Source organism: Simochromis diagramma, unplaced genomic scaffold, assembly GCF_900408965.1.
Source record: "Simochromis diagramma unplaced genomic scaffold, fSimDia1.1 OVJJ01000487.1, whole genome shotgun sequence".
Classification (NCBI taxonomy): Eukaryota; Metazoa; Chordata; class Actinopteri; order Cichliformes; family Cichlidae; genus Simochromis; species Simochromis diagramma.
In genome coordinates this window covers 232,796-253,051 of record NW_024387305.1, presented here as the reverse complement: position 1 = coordinate 253,051, position 20,256 = coordinate 232,796, and the positions used below count along the sequence as shown (strand labels likewise).

Below are 20,256 nucleotides of genomic sequence, written 5' to 3'. Positions count from 1 at the left end.
AGGGTCATATGATGTGATGCCATTTGATATTATACAGCAATTTAATTCACTGGCAACATGCTATTAATTTGTAGTTATCTTAACTACAAAAAAAGACACACACGGCTCTGACATTCGAAATCAAAGATGTGATGCCAGAGACCTCCGTGGGTGGTCAGATCTCAGCCAAGAGTGTGTGCACATTCACTACTTGATGTTCTAATTTGTGTGAGAGTCCTGCCTTCTGGGTAGAAGCCTCACTCTGAAGTTTGCCAGCCACTGAAGAACTCCTGCGTGATCTGCTCCCATAAGTCACCACTACTTTCCTTAACTATAGTGAGGCAATTGTGCGTCTTTTCTCCTCACGCCTTCCTAGGAATGATAAAACAGAATCTATTTGTCAGTCACACTGAAGAATATCAATTGTACATATGTTAACAAGCATAAGCTGCAAATTCAAAGGTATTGATTTAAGTGATTATTACCCTGATAGCACATTCAGAGACAGATATCAATTAGATAAGATATATGGCACAAGACGCATGGTTATCTTAGCTGCCAGTTTCAGGATCTGAATCAATTTAGCAGATAGAATCAGGCTTAAATCTGGCCAGCAGCCAAGGATATTTTTACAGGAGTTTGGGTCAAGAAGTTAAAAGCTAGCATTTTTCAGTCAATTTTACAATTTTAGGAAGCATCCATTTTCTTTGTTTCTGGCTCTTTTATGTTCATTCTGACCTTCACTTTCTGCCTTTAATTCTTACACTCAGCTCTGACTTTCTTTTTTGCATTCTATATACCTTCCTCTACACTTCTTGCCTCGATCTTGCTTTCTTCTTCTGTTTTGCGTGCTCTTCTCTCTGCCCTCTGTCTATTGCTGCATTATCATCCATCTGTAGCTCTCTGAGGTGAAACACAGTCCTCTGTCCTCCTTTCCATCACTCCATCTCTTTCTGTCCTTCACTCTCCCACTTCTGAGTTACGAGAACAGACAGTGACAAGGACCTTGTCCTATTCTGCTTCATTTCTCTCAATTTATTTTCTCTTCCCCAGCCTTTGGGTCCCCGTTTTTATTTAGAAATAACATTGGCTCTGGAAGATCACAGTCATAATCACAAACTATAAATACTCCTGAATTACTTTCAAGATCAGTTGATTCGTTAGTGACATGTGACGCTACATTTGGCCACATTTAAACCCAGCACATGCACAAAGCTCAAGACCTGTATTTATATTAAAGTAAATTGCTAATCCAAATCAGGCAGTACATTGATACATTACATGCATAAGAAAAATAACATTTATTCACTATATGATGGGAAAATTGTAAAGTAGGTGACAGCTACATTTTGTAAAATGGAAATGAAATCCAATTTTAATGAGTTTAGAAAAGGCATATTTTTCAGCTGTGAATGTAATCCAAGCAAATTGAAGGAGAAGCGTGGTGTGGAAAACATGTTAATGTTATCTCTCTCCTTTTGTCACACTTGCTATCTCAATTAAACTAAGTTCCTCACAGTCTTCAATGAATTACTGCAAAAGCTGGCACAAATAAGAACAGCACATAAAGGAAGCGAGAGAGAGAGAGAGAGAGAGAGAGAAAGGTGTCTAGAGGTGTCTGTACCTGGACTAGACTGGACACTTCATTCCCCCCATCACCTCACTTTCTGTCTGTCCCTCTACATTTCCCAGAGCTTATTTCATGCCCCTGAAATCTAGCACCAGGTGTTGGTCGCCTTGCTGGCATATAACTCAACTCAACCTCCTCCATATTACTCTGTCGTTCCGCTCCATCCAGCCCTCGATCTCTCCTCTTTCCCTCCTCTTCTCTGTGCTGCTCTTGCTTCATTTGGCTCATGATGAGGTGTCACCACTCTGTCCTTGAGTAGACGAGAATCCCCTCTGACAAAAAGTGTTTGTGTGTGCGTATGGATCCCAGCATGTGTGTAATGTGTTTGCCTGTTCCTGCCTTTCGCTGAAAATGTGTATGTGTGTATGTGTGTGTGCATGCGTGTGTGTGTTCAACATGTGTGTGGCCTACCCTAGCCTGCAGAAGTGAAAGACATCAGGATTGTGCTGTCACAGCAGGAGAAGAGATGATTTACTTGTCAGGGGGCTGAGGGACAGGAAGGCAGATACAGCTAACAGATAAATGCACTGCTGCTGGTGGGATAATGTAAAGATGCTAGGCAATACTGCAGGGACAGTACAGCTGAAGGACCATTGATGCAGAGCGAGTTGGGGCACAGGTTGTCTGGCTCCTGCAGTCATGTTTGTTTCAAATTATGATTCATATGGTGTCACCTTCGTATCTTCAGCATTTTTGGCTGTACCTTATTTTCCAGCTTAGAGAGTTAGAACGTCCTGTGGTCATGTGGTTCTAACACAACACTATCCAATTAGGCTGAACAATCTTCAATTCACAAGTGCATATATTGGATCTTAGGGGCAATCTTAAGGCAATGCCCTACAATGTCAAAAATTGTCATGTTATATATGAAAAACAGGCTGAAGTCATCATGTTGTAATAAAAACATCATAAAACATAAAAAATTTTTGGTATAGCCAGTGCTCTTCGGGAGGAATTGCACTCTCTGAGTGCTCTTTGCATTTGGGTTGGACATCACCTGCTTCTAGCATTTCCTACTTTGTTAAAATTATAATTAATAGTGTATTTTTTATACAGCTGTCATATCAAATCACAGTTGATATGATAAAGCACAATGTAGTAAACTGATTTTTAAATAAAGTAGAAAAATTAACAATATAAGGACATAATAAAATGTTCACAAAACAGGGAGCGTAATTAAGCTATTTTAATATAGGCTGTGTGTTTTGGCTGTTGTGACACCACAACCGCTGGGATGAATAAAGTATAACATGCCTTACAGTATTGAATCCTATCTTGTCTCATCTTAGAGATTCAAATTTGTCACTGAAAAAGCAACCCAACGTAACCCATTTACCCCTAACAGAGAATTTTGCTAACAAGATTGAAGTATCGTGAAATTCTTTAAATAAGATTTGTTCAGTACTTTTACTGTTTGTTAATGAAATTAACACAACTGAACTTTTTAGAGTGTTAACAGTGCCAAGGCTGGTATTGATCAACCTGGGTCAAAATCATTTAACCCTAATATTTAATTCAATTGTAATATTGAGCTAAATTTATGTCATAATGGCATCAAAGTCTGTGCTTTGGGACGTGACAGACAGGACAAGATGGTGTATAAGGAGACGAATATTACCCTGTCATTTCAGTGTCAGTTCCACAGTCTCTGTAAATGATAACCAAGCTGGGGCACATGATAGCTGGCTTGCTGCAGGGAAATGACAAAATAAATGTTATCAAGGAATAAAGGTTATGCCGCATGTGCAAGTTGGAGGCTGAGGATGCAGGGAGTGAAAAGTCCATATCTGCTTACAGCATTTGGAGGTATAGCCTCCTGCACAAACACGAGGTAAAAATTAGAGAAAAATGTGTTGTCAGTATAAAATAATCAGATTTTCTGAAGAGTGGCTAAGCTAAATACTGCACTACCATTTAAGTTAAGTTTAGTTTATGGCCTGTGTGCATTACAGAATATGAGTCCAAGTGCAGCCCTAAGGCTTGCCCAGTGTTAAAAATGTTATCTCAGCCAGATTTACACTAAAGCCACAACAAAGAGCCACTGATTTGTGTACCTGACAAAACAGACGATCATTAGCTTGTCATAGCTGGACCACATAATTACCAGATCATGATTACCTTGTCATTACAACATAATTCAATTTTGAAATCAAATTGTTGTTGAGAAACAGAGTCATGTTGCAATAAGCTACAAATGATCATAGCAATTTGTGAAGAATTTAATGACTGAGATCTGAGACTGTTTAGCACCACTGTGCAAAGCAGCATATTAGCTTGTCATTGCTGGACAGGGGGACATAGCCTGCAGCAGTGCACATGATGACAAATGTAAAGGTCCCTTCATGGTGAGCTACACCTCAAATTAAAATCTAATATTGAACAGTGAACAGCCTTGTGACATTTATGCTGCAGATGAAATGGCACCACATCGTTTCATTCTTTTGGACAGAGACAAATTTGTACATCTCTCAAAACCACTATCTCTGAAGTAGTCACAGTGGACAGAGGAAAAATGTACAAGATAATGAAAGTCTGCAGAACAAATGCACACCCGCTATTTCCTTGATTGCAATTTTCAGTGAATTAAGGAGAGACTGTTGTGGTCATTCAAAACACAATTTCAATAGTGTTGCAATACTGAAAATAATTCATTCAATGTGTCAGTGACAGGTCAGCTGAAACAAGCATTTGAGCATCAATGCCAGAATCAGGGGTATAGAAAACATCAAGGCCATGTAGTCGAGCTATGTGACATATCCAGGATGAACTGTGCCATGAGCCTTGATCATGATGCTGATACTGCAATGTATTTTTCATATGCCACATTTCATGGTAGAGTGCTGATAATACTGCTCCTCATAAAAATGTTTCATTAAACTGAGGAAGGATCCTTTATGCACTGACATATCATGGCACCTGTTGTGTCTGCTGTATAACATTTAAAAATTATATTGATATTGACACTGATACAGTGTTCAAAGTGATATTTAGCTTTTAGACATTGCGGTGTACATGCTGCTAGTATGGGCCACTACTCTGGCCAAGACTAAAAATGCAGCAACAACTATTAGATTATTTAATATGAAAGCTTGTAAACGTATTTCCTTTTCTCCCACTGGGGCTGAATCTTAATCACTTTGATGATTACCTGATTTCCCCCTTGCATCACAAGTCGATCAGCATTTTCAGTTTACCAGTGAAATATGTCTACAAAAAGCAATAGATGAATGTGATTGCTGTTTGAGGTAATTCTGGATGATTTCACTAAATTCCACTCAGCTCAAAATATCAAAAAAAAATAAGAATGATGAATCTGGCATTGCTGAGCCACTCTTTCTCTGTTTGCTGTTCTTGCTTAATGCTGTGTGCAAAGTGACAGGTTGCGTTTTTTCACCAGTTCTTATTATTTCACCTTTTCTCAGTTATACTTTGGAATTTAGACAGATAGGTATCAAGCTGAAATAAAAGATTTTAGTAAACGGTTTCAAAGAAGTAATAAACATACCACTGGACTACAAGGTTTTAAAATTGTTTACTGTTATTAGTGCTCTTATTTCGGCCTAACTGGAGAATAAGAAGAATATTTTTTTTTTAAAAACCACTGTAACTTTGGAGGCATTGCGTATGCTGTAATGCTGCTGCAAAAAATGTGTATAGCTTTATAATATACACTCACATTATTAACGCAGCAAAAACCCAAATTTGCTTGCTTTCATTCACACACTCTACAGTAAGTGCAGATGTGATTGCTGTGGAAAAGGAAGAAAGTAGTTGCAAGAGTATGAGAGAACATAAAGTGGACAGAGCATTCCCTTGTGCAAAACTGGCTAACATAGGGTATAAAGGTCACACAATGAGAAACAAATGCACAACACTGTCACACACCCCCTGAGGCTTTCACAGGAAAGGTTGAGTGGCAAGTAGCGAGGTGCGGCATCAGTCATTGTTAAGACTGATCGCTCGTTTGGAAGCTTTAGGCTCCACTGGGATATGTGTGTGTGTGTGTCTGAGTATGTATGTTAGTGATTACTGCCATGAGTGGTGATCTGGGGACAAGTACACAGTAAATGCACCACAGGCAAACACAAATGGATTCATTTTTGTATCCACATGTGGATGCAAAGGTTTATATAGTAATGCATTCACACATTTACACCTATTTCCTCACTGGTTATTATATGCATAAAGTGGTCGTCTGCAGGACTCTGTCTGGCCAACTGTGTGTGTTTGTAATTGTTTAAATCATATAGTGATGCGGACCCTAGAGTCTCCCCAGGGCCAAGATCAACCCCACCATGTTTTCTCTCTGCTAACAAAACATGTCTGCAGTCCGCTCTGCCTTTTTTCCCCATGTATCTACTGAGTAATGCATCCCCAGACAACTCCCATTTCATGATTTCTTGTATATCGACGAATGTGACTTAGGTATCCTGCATGCATTCTTAAAATATCCCTGATGCTTAATTAAATTCTGCAGGCCTCACTTGCCTCAGTTAAGCTTAGTGATTCAACAAAAGGTGAAAACCACTGCTGACTATAAAGATCTCAAATTTAAAAAAAAACAAAAAACATCTTGATGATCTGCAAGGCTTTTAGAAAAATATACTGTGGACCGAAGTTGAACTTTTTGGAAGGTTTGAGTCCCTTTACATTTTGTGCATTTCGTGTAAATTTCTTAAAAAGAACATTGTGCCAACAGTCCAACATGTTCGTCTAAGGCTGTCTTGCTGCTTCGGGACCTTGATGACTTAATTGGTGTCGTAACTGATGGAACCATGAATTCTGCTCTGTAACAGAAAATCCTGATGCATCTGGCCATTAATTAAGTTGCATAACCCAACTCAAGCACGGTTGGGTTATGCAACAGGAAAAGGATCCAAACCGCACTAACAACTCAACCACAAAAAAAAATACAAAAAATCTAATAAAATAAAGAAAACAAAATGAAGATTTTGGATTGCCCAAATCAGGCACTCCTAATTGACATCCAATTGAAATGCTTTGGCATAATCTTAAACGGGGCATTTATGTTTGAAAGCTCATCAATGTGGCTGAAGTAAAACAAAGAAGAGTGGGCCAAAATTCCTCCACGCCAATATGAAAGACTCAGAAGATTGCTGTTCTTGCTCCCAAGGGTGGCACAACCAGTTATTAGATTTAGGGCTCAATTGCTTTTTCACACAGGGCCAGGTAGGTTTGGATAACTTTGTTCCCTTAATAAAAGAAATCATTATTTAAAACTGTATTTTGTATTTACTTTATTTTTACAGGAAAGAGGGAAATATATATTGGTAAGGTTCTCTTAGGGAGCCTCTGATGGCGCTAGACCAGCTGTTTCTAGTTCTTGTTTCAAGAAACATTTTTTAAGAAACATTTTTGCTGAGAAAAACAGTCCATTTTAAGTCTAAGAAGAAAGAAAACAGCATTACTTTCCAAAATACAAGTGTATTTTCCTTAATTATTACGCAGCACAGCTGTGTTAGCTCACCTTCAAGCAATTCATAATGTTGGGTGGTTTAAAGTTCACATACACATAGAACAGAACACATACATGCCTACAAGCAATGTGAAGGAGAGGGGTTCATACTGTGAACTACTTTACTGCTCAGCAAACATAACAAAACTCGTAAACTTCAATATGCACACACACTCATGAAGTCTAAACACTGTAAATTAACCTTTAAAAGGCCAATTCTAGCCCCATAGCTATTAGACCTTTAAACACTGCTACCCAAGCAGTACACACACGCACACCCACCCCCGCACACACTCACACGCACACAAACATGAATAAACATAAACACAGAAAAGCCATGATTGCGAGTGAAATTCTATTTATGTAACACACACACACATGCACAACCACACTATGTTGTGTAATGGAAATATTCTTTCTGCAAAATTGGGTAATTAACTGTAAAATGAACTGATGTGGATAAAGAAGGTTACTGACTACTTCACTCTGAAACTTACCTTCAATATGGCACACTCCTGCTCCGGGCCATCTCTAAGTGAATGTGTGCGCATGTGTGCATTATTGAATTTATAATGAAATTAAAAAACACTGTGGTAGGAGTAAGAAAAAGGTAAAAAAAAAAAAAAAAAAAAAAAAGGAAGGAAGCCTAGAGTAATTTGGGAATAGTTTTAACCTGTACTCATTTATATACTGTAATGCCAAGTATTCACAAGTCTGCCTTTACACACATATGAACATGAGTGAAATCCCATTCTTAATGCATTTGGTTTAGTATGATGCTGGCCCACCCTTTGTAGCTCTAACTGTCATATGCTGTGGGAGTGTCTGGTCGGGCGTGGTCCAGGTTCCTGTCATCCATCCCTTGGGGTGGAGTTGGCCAGCTCATCACCTGTTTTCAATCTCCGGGGCTCCACCTAGAGGGTTTTTAAGCCAGCACTGCCTGCCACTCCTCGCCAGTTCGTCCTGCTACCATCTGTGGTAAACTTGGCCTCCTCTGTGCGCAGACTCTGTATACCTGGATCATGGGTTAATGTGTTCTCTGTCTCCTGCATTCTTCAGATTCACCACCCGTCGCACTCACCAGTAGTGCTGGTTCTGTCTCCATCCTGTTTTCCCGTCTGCTCGGAACCCGAGGACCACATACTCAACTTCTCCTCAGCCTGCCCTTCAGTCCGTACTCTCCACCTCCTAGGAATCTGGACCGGACTCTCCACACTCTCGACCCTCTCTGGAATGCTCCCACGGCAGCCTTTTCCCCACCTAATAACCAGGGTCTCCAAATAAGCCCAAGACTATCCACTGGCACTCCGTACCTCTGTCCCTTACTCGTTTTTCACTCAGTAACACCCTTCTCCTGTGTTTACAGAAGTTCCCTTTCGAGTTCTCCCTGTGCTCTACGCCTGTTTCTCTGCCCACGGATTTCCCTTAGTTTCTGCGAATGGTTTCTGTTAAACCCAGTCTTGTTCACGTTCTTGTTCCTTTCAATAAATTATACATAGTTCAAGCAATTGAGTCTGCTCTTGAGTCCACCGCATCCTTGTTTGTGACACTAACAGCTTCAACTCGACCATTCTTCCAGAAGTGCATTTGTGGGGTTGAACACTGATGTTGGACGAGAAGGTTTGGCTCACAAATTCCACTGTAACTCATCCCAAAGGTGTTCTGTTGGGCTGAGGTCAGGACTCTGTGCAGGCCAGTCAAGTTTTTCCACAGCAAACTCGCTCATCCATGTCTTTAAGGACCTTACTTTGCGCACTTGTGCGCAGTTCTGTTTCAACAGAAAGGGACCATCCTCAAACTGTTCCCACAAAGTCAGAAGCATGAAATTGTCCAAAATGTCTTGCTATGATGAAGCATTAAGAGTTCTTTTCACTGGTACTAAGGGGCTGAGCCCAGCTCCTGAAAAACAACCCCACACAATAATCTCCCCTCCTTTACACATGACACAGTGCAGTCTGAAAAGTACCGTTCTCCTGGCAACTGCCAAACCCAGACTCGTCCACCGGATTGCAAGCCACAGAAGTGTTATTCGTCACTCCAGAGAATCCAGTGGCAGCATGCTTTAAAACATTTAAAACACTGCATTTGAGTTGCTGCTATTCCCAATCACTTCCATTTTGCTGTAATTCCACTAATAGTTGACTATCTTTTTCAATATTTTTTCATTGTTACTCCAGTATTGCAGGTGTTAGAAAGTAGGGGGGAAAAGTAGACAACTGTTCAATACAGAGGCAATGGTGATATTAATCAACTGAGATACATTTTTAACTCTGCATACATGAGAACCGAAGTACCAGAGGTGGGACCAAGTCATTGTTTTGCAAGTCTCAAGTAAGTCTCAAGTCTTTATCCTCAAGTCTCAAGTCAAGTCTCAAGTAATGTCAGGCAAGTCAGAGTCGAGTCTCAAGTCACTGGTGTAAAAGTCCAAGTAAAGTCACAAGTCTGAAATTTTGAATTTCAAGTCCTTTCGAGTCTTTAAAAAAAAAAAAAACGAAAAAAAGCATGTTGCAGTTATATGCTAAATGTAAATATTAGACCATGTAATTTTTAAATCTGTTTTTCTCAACACATGACAAAATAGTGAACTTAGAAAATATACACAAATTGTGAAATTGCACCTCGTCATCTCCGAGCATGAAGTAAGGAGAGCCTTCAAGAGAGTGAACACCAGGAAAGCAGCAGGACCAGACGGCATCCCAGGTCGTATCCTAAGAGACTGCGCATACCAGCTAGCTCCTGTGTTCACTGAGATATTCAACATCTCTTTATCTCAGTCGGTGATCCCCACATGCTTCAAAGAGTCCATCATTGTTCCTGTCCCGAAGAAACCCCACCCTGCTTCTCTCAATGACTATCGCCCTGTAGCCCTCACCTCAGTAGTGATGAAGTGCTTTGAACGCCTGGTCAGAGACTTCATCATTTCTTCACTACCAGACACACTGGACCCACTACAGTTCGCTTACCGTCCAAATCGTTCCACAGACGATGCCATCTCTCATCTCCTCCACACATCACTCACTCACTTGGACACTAGAAGGGGGAATTATGTTAAAATGCTCTTCATAGACTACAGCTCTGCATTTAACACCATAATTCCCTCCACACTCACCACCAAGCTGGAGCATCTGGGACTCAGCTCATCTATGTGTCTGTGGATCTCCAACTTCCTAACTGGCAGACCACAGGCAGTAAGGATGGGCGGACATGTCTCAGCCTCCACCACTCTCAGCACTGGAGCCCCCCAGGGGTGTGTTCTGAGCCCCCTGCTGTACTCTTTGTACACATATGACTGTGTGGCCACTACCAGCTCCACCACCATCATCAAGTTTGCTGACGACACCGTCGTGGTGGGCCTGATCTCTGATAACAACGAGACGGCCTACCTGAAGGAGATTAGGAATCTGGAGAACTGGTGCCAGAGGAACAACCTCCTTCTAAACGTCAGTAAGACAAAGGAGCTGATAGTGGACTTCAGCACTAAGCAGGAGAGGAACTACCAGACCCCTGTCATCAACGAGTGCCCAGTGGAGAGAGTGGACAGCTTCAAATACCTCGGAGTTCACATCACGCAGGACCTGTCATGGTCCTGTCACATCAACACCGTGGTGAAAAAGGCCCGTCAGCGTCTCTACCACCTCAGACGCTTGAGAGACTTCCAACTGCCCTCCAAGGTGCTCAGGAACTTTTACTCCTGCACCATAGAGAGCATCCTGACGGGAAACATCTTAACCTGGTTCGGGAACAGCACCATGCAGGACAGACGAGCTCTACAGAGGGTTGTGCGGTCAGCTGAGCGCACCATCCGCTCCGAGCTCCCTGACCTGCACTCAATCTACAGCAGGCGGTGCTGGACCAAGGCCAGGAAGATCGTGAAGGACCTCAGCCATCCCAACAACAGACTGTTCTCTCTGTTGAGGTCAGGAAAGCGATTCCGCTCCCTGAAGACCAACACAGAGAGACTGAGGAGGAGCTTCTTCCCGCAGGCGATACGGTCTCTCAATCACACCACCACACAGTACTGACCCATACATACAGTTCTTACACACACACTGGACTTTCTGGACATTGTTTTCACTTCATTACTTAAATCACGCTGCTGTTATTGTGTATATGCTGCTGTTATTGTGTATATATTTATTTATATTTCTTCATACATTCTTATATAGTTCTATATTGTGTATTTTGTTGTACAGTTATTTTATTTTCAACTTTAATTTATATATTTTATCTTATTCTCCCAGTTAAATTTACCCTTCATTCTAATTTGTGTTGTACAGTTATTTCATTTTTAACCTTAATTTATATTTTATTCCTTCCTAGTTAAATTTACCCTTTTTAATTTTTCATATTTATTTCCTATCTTATTCATAGCCTTTTCCTTTTTTGTTTTCTTTAGGTCACGAGCAGTTGTCCAAGCATTTCACTACATATCGTACTGTGTATGACTGTGTACGTGACAAATAAAATTTGAATTTTTGAATTTGATTTGATTTAAAATGCAGCTCAATTAAACCTAGCTCCTAGAATAATTTTCACCAACAGTTCTGAGATAAGCTGCATGTTATTCTTGGATGCGGTTGTAGGACTGGCTTTAAAATCGCATGACAAAAATATCATACACATTAAAAAAAACCTGCATCACCAACGTAGCCTGGACAACATTTGCTAGTTAGATGAAGTCAGCTATCTCATCGTAGCATATTTATATGCATATTTATAATTATACGGTTCTTGGAGTGAGCGCATACACTCGTGAAGTTTAGTAACTTCCGGTCACTGCAACAAGCCCAGGTACAGTTTACCGACGGATGGGTACAGGACCTTGAAATGCACCGTGTAGAAAGTAAAGACCATCGTACGTATCATAAGTTTACCAGTCTCACAAATCGTCGTCATAAATACACATTCGTTAACCGTTTATTAATAGGACCTTTGAGCTCAATGGTAATTAATTAGCAGTGGAAATAATTTCTGGTAGCATCACAGAAATGTAGCAGTGACAATAATATTGTATGCTGTAATCGTACTGGGCGATTGGTGATACAAAACAACTGTTTTACCCTGTGAATAAAAGTATATGTTTTTGTCAATGTACCATAATAACAGAAGCGAAACGCAATATTGTGTCAGGACAATTCACTATTTATGCACAATAAACAAAGGAGCATAGCGCTACAATTTCTGTTCAGCGCCAGACTTGCTTGTAACCTATATCACCAATTATGTTATGAAAATGACGTATTAACTACAACAGAAGACTGACCTGTGTGGAAATGCTTGGAGCAGACTAACCTGTGAGCTGGAGTGTTCTGGGACGTAATATTTTGTCTTTGAATGGCTGCGATCCAGTCGCCTCTTTGTTACTTCGGAAACATGGCTCGAACAATTTCTCTTCAACGACGTAATCCGATAACAACCGATCTCTTTACCCGTCGGCTTCCCGTGGCTGTCATGCGACCGGCTATTGCAGTTAATAATACAACAGCTTCTTGACATTTTTGTGTTTCTTTTTATCGCTGTATAACTGATTTCAATTGAAAGCCTGCGTGCGCTAGTACCGCTTGCCACGAGTTCCCAGAATCCTTTGCGGTTCTACCCGTGAATGACGTCACATTTTCAATCTCTATATAATATGCATGTTAAATTTTATATTTGGGGTAAAATATCAAGTCTTTTCAAGTAAACCGGTTCAAGTCCAATTCAAGTCCCAAGTCATTGGTGTAAAAGTCCAAGTCAAGTCACAAGTCTTAGAACATTTTTTCAAGTCAAGTCTAAAGTCATAAAATTAATGACTCGAGTCTGACTCGAGTCCAAGTCATGTGACTCGAGTCCACACCTCTGCGAAGTACACTGGCTAGCTACTAAAGGTTGCCTCTGTTAAGTGAAATTAAAATACATCAGTACCTTACCAGTCAACACTGATTATCACTTTAACCCCAAATGTAAAGTAAGTCCGTGTCAAATTTATCAATGAATGATAGAAGGGAGGGATTTATCTTAGTTCAAAATAGTATAGGTTAATAAGTTACCTTGATTTGAGCAAGTGTTGATTAGTTTAATTAGACAAACAATTTTGTTTAAATACCAAAAGTGAAAAAAAAACCCAGAAATATTAATATGTCAGTCTTGTGTTTTCTATTCATTTGCACATTATGCAATGCCGTGTGATGTTCCAATTCCAATGGCTAAGAAACTTCAAAGTGGTTAAATTCACATTCAGCTGCCTATTGCAGTGGAATAATTTGCCACCCGGAAAGGCTTTGTTATTAATGTGATGCCACAGTCAGGAATCGTAATGCATCACAGCCTATCTGTTATGGATTCAAAACTGAAATGAGGATGCATGCAAATGTTTGGGAAGTCTCCACTACAATAGGAATGAAGTCAGTGTGGCTGAGTGTGAGGCCCCCACTTTCAAATTGTGCAGCTGTCACATTGGCAACCTCAACAAACATGACTGTCACTACAATATAATGTATTTCACACTGGAGCACATTGAGTAATCAGTTCATGTGTGTTTTTGCACTTGTAACATAATTGAACTGAACTGGTGATACACAGATGAAGAATTGCACTCTCTAACTTGGAGGTTAGAGAGGCAAGCTGCAGCCCAGCTCACTTAAATGAATGAGTAATGTTCTCCCATCCCTCAGCAGCTACTTTTGAAGTGCCCTTGGAAAAGGCACTGAACCCCCAATTGCTCCAATTGAGCTGCTCAGTGGCCAGAAATGCAAAACTGTGGCTGCACTGGGTGGTTACCAAATGGATTTAAGTGAAAGAGTGTAACCAAGGTGGGAAAACAGCCACATTGCAAATGCTGTTTCATTCAGTTTCAGGCTTGTATCATAAGTTGGTTCATTTGGCTGTCCACTTTGTGATTAACTAACCATAATTTAGAAGTTATGTTCTATGGTGGCTAGAAAAAGAATTACATTTCCTTGTTTTTTCACTAGTCACAAATTTATAGACACTATTTATAATGTATAGTTATAGTTATATCAGTGTTAACTCATAATCTGTAGACTTACAAAAGATAAACTCCAGGTTTCCTTTGCCTGTTACAAGTCCAGAGCTTCTGCTCTAGAGGGTCAAATTCAATCTGACTGCCCTTATTATACTGTATATAATTTATGGTGCAGCTATTACTAAAGATCAATACCACTTAAACTGCTCTATTGATATTGAAACCTGCACTGATTTATGACCCCATAGGTCTTTGGTTAAAAACACACACATTGACATGCACACACAAACACGCACACACATATCAATTGTAGATTTGATATAATGCAGTGTCTTATCAATGTCCCGATGTTGTCCTTGTTCTCTGTTCATTTCCTGAGAGTGCTTTTTGAAACACACACACAGGCACTAGACACACACACATTTGACTAACTGAAGAAAAAAAATCTGGTTTTTCATTAGATTGGATTGCTGTGTGTATATACTGCATGTGTTTGTCTCCACTAGTCCAGAAGGCTATGTGGTCAGTAAGCCTGTGCAGTTTCTCTCTTTCTCTCTCCCTCTCAAACACACACACACACACACACACACTTTTGCTGTATTAGAAAAGCCACTATATTCATTTGCAATTCCTACACTTTTCAGCATTTAATCATGAATTATGATTTCTTGCATATAAACTCACTCAGATGTGCATACCTTCTAACCTTCACTATACAGAGCATAATGCAGGAGTGTGTATGTGTGAGCACTTCTGAGTGCCAAAACCCAATGCACTCAAACTTAGGGACTGTCACCATTGCCAAGGATATGACACCAGCTCTGCAGAAAACATCAAGCAGATAGATAAAGAGATGGACGTAGCAGAACTAGATGGAAATGCTTTAAACTCAATATGTAGTGTGATGTAGTAGTTACCAAGCGCTCTTACGTGGGATGGGAGGTACGGGTGATCATTATTTTTAGGGAATAACAGCTGGAAATCCTGCATGGTCATTTACTTTTTTAAGGAAAGTAAAGGTCATTATTCTTTTAACATAGCGCTATAAAACTAGAGCCACCAACGTTTAATATGCAATCACAGTAACATTCAGTAACTTCCACTGTACAGAGATTAACAAAACATAATCTAATGACAGCAATGACAGCTTAACTTAATTATTTACCTTTAGTCATTCAGAGAGAATGGGAATAATACATACAATGCTGAATTTTATTCAAAAAGCTCAGTTGCATTAGCGGCAACCACATTGCTGTTTTAATGTTTTAAAAGTTTTAAAACTACACATTTGCTTTTGCTGTTTAGGTGTGTATCCAATACAGTTGTGATTGTTGGTGAGCTGGGCAACTTACAAAGATTCATAACACAGATGCACATATATATGTCTTCATATATATCTTTGCATAAATGTAACTATCAGATTGCCATAATATTTTTACACAAAGTTCCCAGAGTTCTTATTTAAACTTGTTATCAATAATTACCTTTGCCGATGATTAATAAGTCGGTAGGTGATTCATCAAATTAACAGAAATGAGTGCATGTCTAAAAGGAACAAGCATCAAATAGACACCAGAAAATAGCAGAGACAAAAACATTAGTACTCACAAAATTCTGCAGGTCAGTTTCATTGGCTAACAGTTAAGGTCATTTTAAAATCCGAACGCCAATTTTGATCTTTTAAATCAGCAACCAGCCAGCTGAGTTCAAGTCCATCTGGAGCTCTGCATCAGTGCGGTATCAAGGTCCCCTTCTCAGAAATTTGATCACATAAAATGTTGCTTGAAATGTCAAACCTCGGAGGAATTTTATTGATTTGTTAATTTATCTAGTTACTGGTCACCAATAAATGCAGCAGCACGCAGTAAATAGACATTTCCACCCACAGTCTGTGTCTACATTGTATTCCCTATTGAAAACTCAGTGGTATAATAGGTGTACAATGTATGTGGCCATTAATGGCCATTAATGTGTATACTACAGTGAGATTTCTTAACTAGAATTATTTACTTATCTTTCAATACATGTCCATAACTGGTAACAATGACCTACTCTAGAGTTAGAGCGAATGTATTTTCATTATATATTTCACATGTATAATGAATTGAATAAACATATATATATATAGAGAACCGCATTAAAAACAGGCAAGATACTGAGTGAAAGTTGAGTGATAAATGACTAGCAAATATTAACGGAGGTGGCAAAAAGTACAATCATTCTTCACTTAGGTAGAAGTGAATACACATACACATTGTTTAAAAAAAATGATCTGGCAAAAGTAAAGTACTGATTCAACTTCTTTATTCAAAGTGGAAAAAGTTCTGAAATTCACTCAAAGTACAAAAGTAAAATATAGTTCTTTGGAGGACATCAGCTACCAGCTATTTTGTTCAAAAGAAACTGAACTTCACGTCATATAGTTAAAAAAAAATACATAGCACTACAAACTTTATTTCAACCCAAATTCTAATTCTAAACTATTTACTCAGCTTGAACAGGTGTTATATAGAACACACAGAGATTAAAAGCAAATGGAGTTCATCTCTATTTTCTGTTTCCTACAATGTGAGTGACTTTGCCTCTGCACCAAAACAGAAAAATGAGTAAAATCGAGTGTAGTGTTGTAAGGTGGTGAAAAGAATTCATATGGACAATATTTTCGATATTTTCTATTCTGAGCTGCAGTGGATTTTTTTAATGCATCAGCTGCCATGTGCTGGAGCTGCTGCTCCAATATTCACTGCTCTTTCTGGATTTACCAAACAGAATTCAACATAAGCCGATGTTACAGGAGCAAGTGTAGCTGATTTCTGACACCTAAACATTATAAGGCTGGAATTCAGTGAATGAATCTAATCAGCATCCCAATCTTTACCTTAAATTTAATTTGAGCTCTGATGTAACCTAACATTGACCATGAACATCTCATCTTCTCTTCACCAGTCCAACATAGCTAAAAAAAAATAAATAAATAACTTCACCCCTACCATCCTGTTGCTGATATTTGTTGAGCTGTTAGAAATGTTGCATTTGAAATTACCTGCTGCTTCAAAAAAAAAGTGATTTCCTTCACGGGGGAAAATAATTATTTGATCTCTTTCTCAATTTGTAAGTTTGCCCACCATCAAAGAAATAAACAGTCTTTCATTTTCATGATGGTTAATTTTGATGGCGAACCAAAAATCAAGGGGAAAAAAAATATATGTAGAAAATCTGTGGAGGGAGCCAAAGCTTTGAGTTGCCAATCAGCAGCCAGGAAATCTAAAGGATTTAAAGTTTATTTAAAGAGGAGTGAGCCAAAATTCCTCATTTGATGTGCAAATCTGGTGACCAACTTCAAGAAATGCCTTACTGCTGTGCTTGCCAACAAGGGTTTCTCCACAAAGTACGGAGTTATGTTTTGCTTGAGAATCAAAAACTCACTTCACTCAGTGACATCCATGACAGGATATAGAATTTATGTAATGTGCTTTTTGTAGATTTTTTGGTTAATATTCTGTCTTGCTCCATTAAAATGAAACTACCATGAAAAGAGACTGCATGCTTGGTTCTCTTCTGAATTGCTCGCTCAATAATATCATGAACACATCTTTTAAACTTGTGCCAAAAATGGACTGTTCCAGACTTTAACCCCTGAATGTAGTGACTGCAGTTTTAATTGGTTTGATACTGGGAATTCCACAGTGATGTGAAATAACAACACCCGTCAAATGCATTAAACCTAAAGTAATGAGCCTGTTTTGAAAATGTAACAAGCAGCAGAAAGGAAAGATATCGGTGTTAAAATATGAGGAGTAAAAAGTAAACAATTGTCAGAAAAACAAATATTCCAGTAAAGTACAAATACCTGAAAAGTCTACTCAAGTAAAGTAACAAAGTAGTTGTACTTCATTAATTCTTACCTCTGGTCAAACATAACTATAGATAGAAGCAATGTCTTATTATTGTTTTGTTTTTTTCCATTATGTTGCTCTCATTGTGAAGTGCAAAAAGATTCATCCCACAAAACACCGAATTTGACCTACATGGACATGCAAATGCCTAGGAAATTGGACAAAAATGTCAACGGTTAGAATAAAAGGATAACAAGAACTATATAAGCTTCCTCCACAAATATAGTCGGGAAAGCAATGTCTACACAGCCACATAGCCCAAATCTGTGGGCACAAGTACACACGGGTATTTATTTCTTCCCCTTGACATTTAGGAATCGCCAGCTTCACTTTTAAGCCAGTAAAAACCCTGTATTACACCGAAGGAAATGAAAAGTAAGATTAATAACTCAAGAAAGGGGATAGAAATGACAAATCTGGTGGCAGTCTTATTTCTCTATCTGTTTCTATGAATGTTTGCTAATTCATTTACACGTCGGGCGCATTCGTCCCGTCGATCGAATGTCCCAACACCGCACAACAGTTCACTGCAACAAATCTTTGCGCAAGCAAAGCTTAGTGAAATTTACCTTACACGCTGAATGCTGACACACGCTCGCCCTCACACTCCTCTTTTAAACAACATGCACGAGTGTGGTTTTATACTTAACAGAAACAGAGAGAGAGAGGGAAAGGATATCTTCGATAGTGCTGCAACTACATCCGTTTACTCGACCCGAATGTTAAACCCCATTTGATGATTGTACCTCAAGACTTTCAGATACCAGTTAACCTCCCAGCATCGAAAAGTCACTTGGTCCCCCCAAGAAGAACAAACAACCTGCTGGCCGCCCATCCAACTAACCAACAGTTAACAAGCATCGTCTCATGATATCAGCTTTACCCTTCAGCACCAGTCAGTCATTTGCGGATTAATCCAACCAGCCAATAACAGCCATAAGACAATTCACTCATCATTCCAAGTCACCCAATACGCCACCAGTGTCTCCACTCATCCACCCATACAGAAGGGTATTGCAACTCTCTCTGCAGGAATAAGTGCGCGTCTCTATGCTGCGACTGTCTTACCTTGAGCGCTTCTATATCCAAAGACGTCGAGCGGTCCATGACAGAAAGTGAAGTAGCTTACTGCTAATCAGTCACGAAAATACAAGTCCCACAGGCGGAGAAGATAAGAGGGGAAGAGATTAAAAACGGAAACAAAAAAAGGGAGAAAAAAGTTGGGGTGCTCTCGAGAGTCCCAAACTCTGCTGCGATATCCCCTTGATTATTGTTAGGATTTGGCTATTAATATTCCAGCACGGCACGACGAATTTTCTCAGTTTCAAGCCTCCCTCTGGGTCGCTTGGTAAAATCAGGACTCCATAGCATGGAAGTACCCCCCGCCTCCAGTCCCCGGTTTGTCCGTGCAGAGAATTGATGGATGAATTTGAAAATAGATAGAAAAAGAAAAGAATTCGCCGTGCGTAATGTTTTAAGCTGCGGCTTTTGCGCACTTGGTGATCCGTTACGTGTTTTTGTGTTGTTACATCTGAGTGAGAAATATCGCCCCTCTGCTGGAATGAAGCCGGGATTTAGACTCTCCTGATAGTCGGTCAGCGGATAAATGCCGTTATATCCCGTGGAATCCCGGTAAATGTGAGTGTGCCGTGTCTGCTCTTGCAGAGGTGGGCAAATGGAGAGAAGACGTCCGGCTCAGAGAGATGATATTCTGCCTTGCCTGGGCGACTTCCATGCGGCAAACCGCCAGAGATATCAGCTCTCCCTGAAAGAAAAGGGAAAGAGAGAGAGCGAGAGAGAGAGAGAGAAGGGGGAGAGAGAGTGAGAAAGAGACAGAGAGAGAGACCGGATGGAAGAAATGCTGAAGATAGGAGATGGAAAACTAGAAAATAGGCAATGATGTTGACGTATATAATTTCAGTGTCTGACGCCCCAGAGTGTGATGTTAGCTGTTTCTTCTCTCTCTCTCTCTCTCTGTGTGTGTGTGTGTGTGTGTGTGTGTGTGTGTGTGTGTGTGTGTGTGTGTGTGTGTGTATGAGTGAGTGAGAGATGGATTGGGGGGGGCATTCTAATCAATTAGATGAATGGACAATGCTGCTTGCCACAGAACTCAAGAAGGGTATTTAAATGCAGAGGCTGTTGGAAGAGGGTTGTTTCAGAAAGTCTGGGGAAGCTTGTGTGTGGTTTTGTGTGTGTCTGCATTTGAAGTGTGTTTGTGAGTACAAATGCAATGCAAAAGCATTAGTCTGATACACTATCAGTCTTTTGATATTGCAGAAGACGAATCATACTGTGATTGCCTGGGAACAGA

General features: G+C 39.8%; 1 protein-coding gene across 1 annotated transcript in view; it reads right to left on the bottom strand.

Annotated features, from left to right (window-relative positions):
• Positions 1 to 19,916, bottom strand: part of LOC120716853 (zeta-sarcoglycan) — a 368,890-nt gene extending 348,974 nt beyond the window's left edge. Inside the window, exon 1 of the mRNA XM_040004511.1 lies at positions 19,014 to 19,916. Coding sequence (XP_039860445.1) covers positions 19,014 to 19,052 — 39 coding nt within the window. The 5' untranslated portion in view covers positions 19,053 to 19,916. The remainder of the gene's footprint in view (positions 1 to 19,013) is intronic.
• Positions 19,917 to 20,256: the final 340 nt, after the last annotated feature.